At 46.8% G+C, this 1412-nt stretch overlaps 2 protein-coding genes across 2 annotated transcripts in view; both read left to right on the top strand.

Moving 5' to 3' along the window:
- The window catches only part of LOC107100635 (patatin-like phospholipase domain-containing protein 2), a gene marked incomplete at its 5' end in the record, with an annotated part of 7550 nt that extends 6990 nt beyond the window's left edge, over positions 1-560 (top strand). The window contains one exon of the mRNA XM_015399207.1: positions 445-560. Coding sequence (XP_015254693.1) covers positions 445-560 — 116 coding nt within the window. The remainder of the gene's footprint in view (positions 1-444) is intronic.
- An 87-nt stretch (positions 561-647) lies between these two features.
- LOC107100634 (protein phosphatase 1 regulatory subunit 12A-like) overlaps positions 648-1412 on the top strand; it is a 34398-nt gene continuing 33633 nt past the window's right edge. Inside the window, exon 1 of the mRNA XM_015399206.1 lies at positions 648-923. Coding sequence (XP_015254692.1) covers positions 648-923 — 276 coding nt within the window. The remainder of the gene's footprint in view (positions 924-1412) is intronic.

The following is a 1412-nucleotide window of genomic DNA, read 5'->3' as shown; positions in this document are numbered from 1 at the left end:
AAAAAGGGGTCCCTATGTCCTCCAGCAGTCTAAGCCTATAGCAGCAGAACTATAGAGATAGCTCGGGATAACCTGAGCCACTCTAACTAGAAGCTTTATCAAAAAGGAAAGTTTTAAGCCTAGCCTTAAAAGTAGACAGGGTGTCTGCCTCTCTGACGTAAGAAGCAGTCTCTTGAGTAAATCGAGAAAATGTCATGTTAAATACTTAAAAATGGAGATTAAAATCCACTTCAGGCTTTTACTAAAGAGGTGGTTTAAAATTATGTCACAAATCCCAAAGAGCATTTTTATTTATCCTCATATTTATGAAGTAATTCAGTTAAAGTTGTTGATATATGCAACAGAAAAGCAGTTTAATCAACGGTTGAAAGATAATTTATCCTATCGGATGTTAACTTCTGGGACATTCATGCGCTTCTGTTGTTAGTTCTAAATTCCGAGCAGTCCCTGAAGGCAACGCTTATGAAGTTCTCGGCAAAGTTTGCGGTTTCACTTCCAGAGATCGTCCACCAGGTGGCGCAGCCTGGGTGGTGCTGGTTCTGGTGGCGGAGGGGGGCTGAGAAGGCTCAATCTAAACACCGCACTCCGCCGCTGCTTCTCCTCCTACCATGAGCTGGAGCTGACCGGGGGAGACACACCAGGGGAAGATGGCGGCCACGGACCATTCCCGCTCCGAAGCTGCCAAACAGCGACGGCAGGATCAGCTCCAGCGATGGCTGGGCTCGGAGACGGACCGGACGGGGTCGGAGGGCCGGAAAAGCACGGGCGGTTCTGGGACGCGGCGGGCTAAAGTGCAGTTCGCACAGGGCGCCGTGTTTATGGCCGCCTGCTCCGCCGGAGACCGGGAGGAGGTGGCGGCGCTGCTCCGACAAGGAGCCGACATCAACCACGCCAACGTAGACGGGCTGACAGCGCTGCACCAGGTGGGAAAGTTTAAAGTTACTTTTTCCTTTTCTCCGACGGTCTCTAAACTAACCACACCGCTGATCCGCTAATGGGATGAGGCGTTCAGGTTATCTAAAACGGTAGGTAAAATATGATGCTTTCTAGGAAAAAATAAGGCAAACATTTACTAGATGTGTCAGAGATCCGGTTGTGCAGCTTCTAGGCAGATTATCTGGCCTGTTTCCAGATTGTCACAGTTTTAACTGACAGTTCCGCCTTTATTTTCCCCCTTGGTTAGTTCAAAGCCTCAGTTTTTTTCTCGCTCCTCACAGTAAAATGAGGTGATATGAAAGCAGCTGGGATAATTTTATTATTTTATAGAATCAGACTGCTGGTTGAGACAGACACTCCCTGCACAGAGATATTAGAATCATAGAGTCAAACTGGTCTTCAGGAGGAAAAAATAAATCCAAAATCTAAAAGTTTATACGTTCTGGATTATTTAATTAATTTAACTTTGACCCCCT

This window comes from Cyprinodon variegatus, unplaced genomic scaffold (assembly GCF_000732505.1).
Source record: "Cyprinodon variegatus isolate N-32 unplaced genomic scaffold, C_variegatus-1.0 Scaffold994, whole genome shotgun sequence".
Taxonomy (NCBI): Eukaryota; Metazoa; Chordata; class Actinopteri; order Cyprinodontiformes; family Cyprinodontidae; genus Cyprinodon; species Cyprinodon variegatus.
The sequence above is the reverse complement of the archived record's forward strand: the minus strand, read 5'-3'. Positions and strand labels throughout refer to the sequence as shown.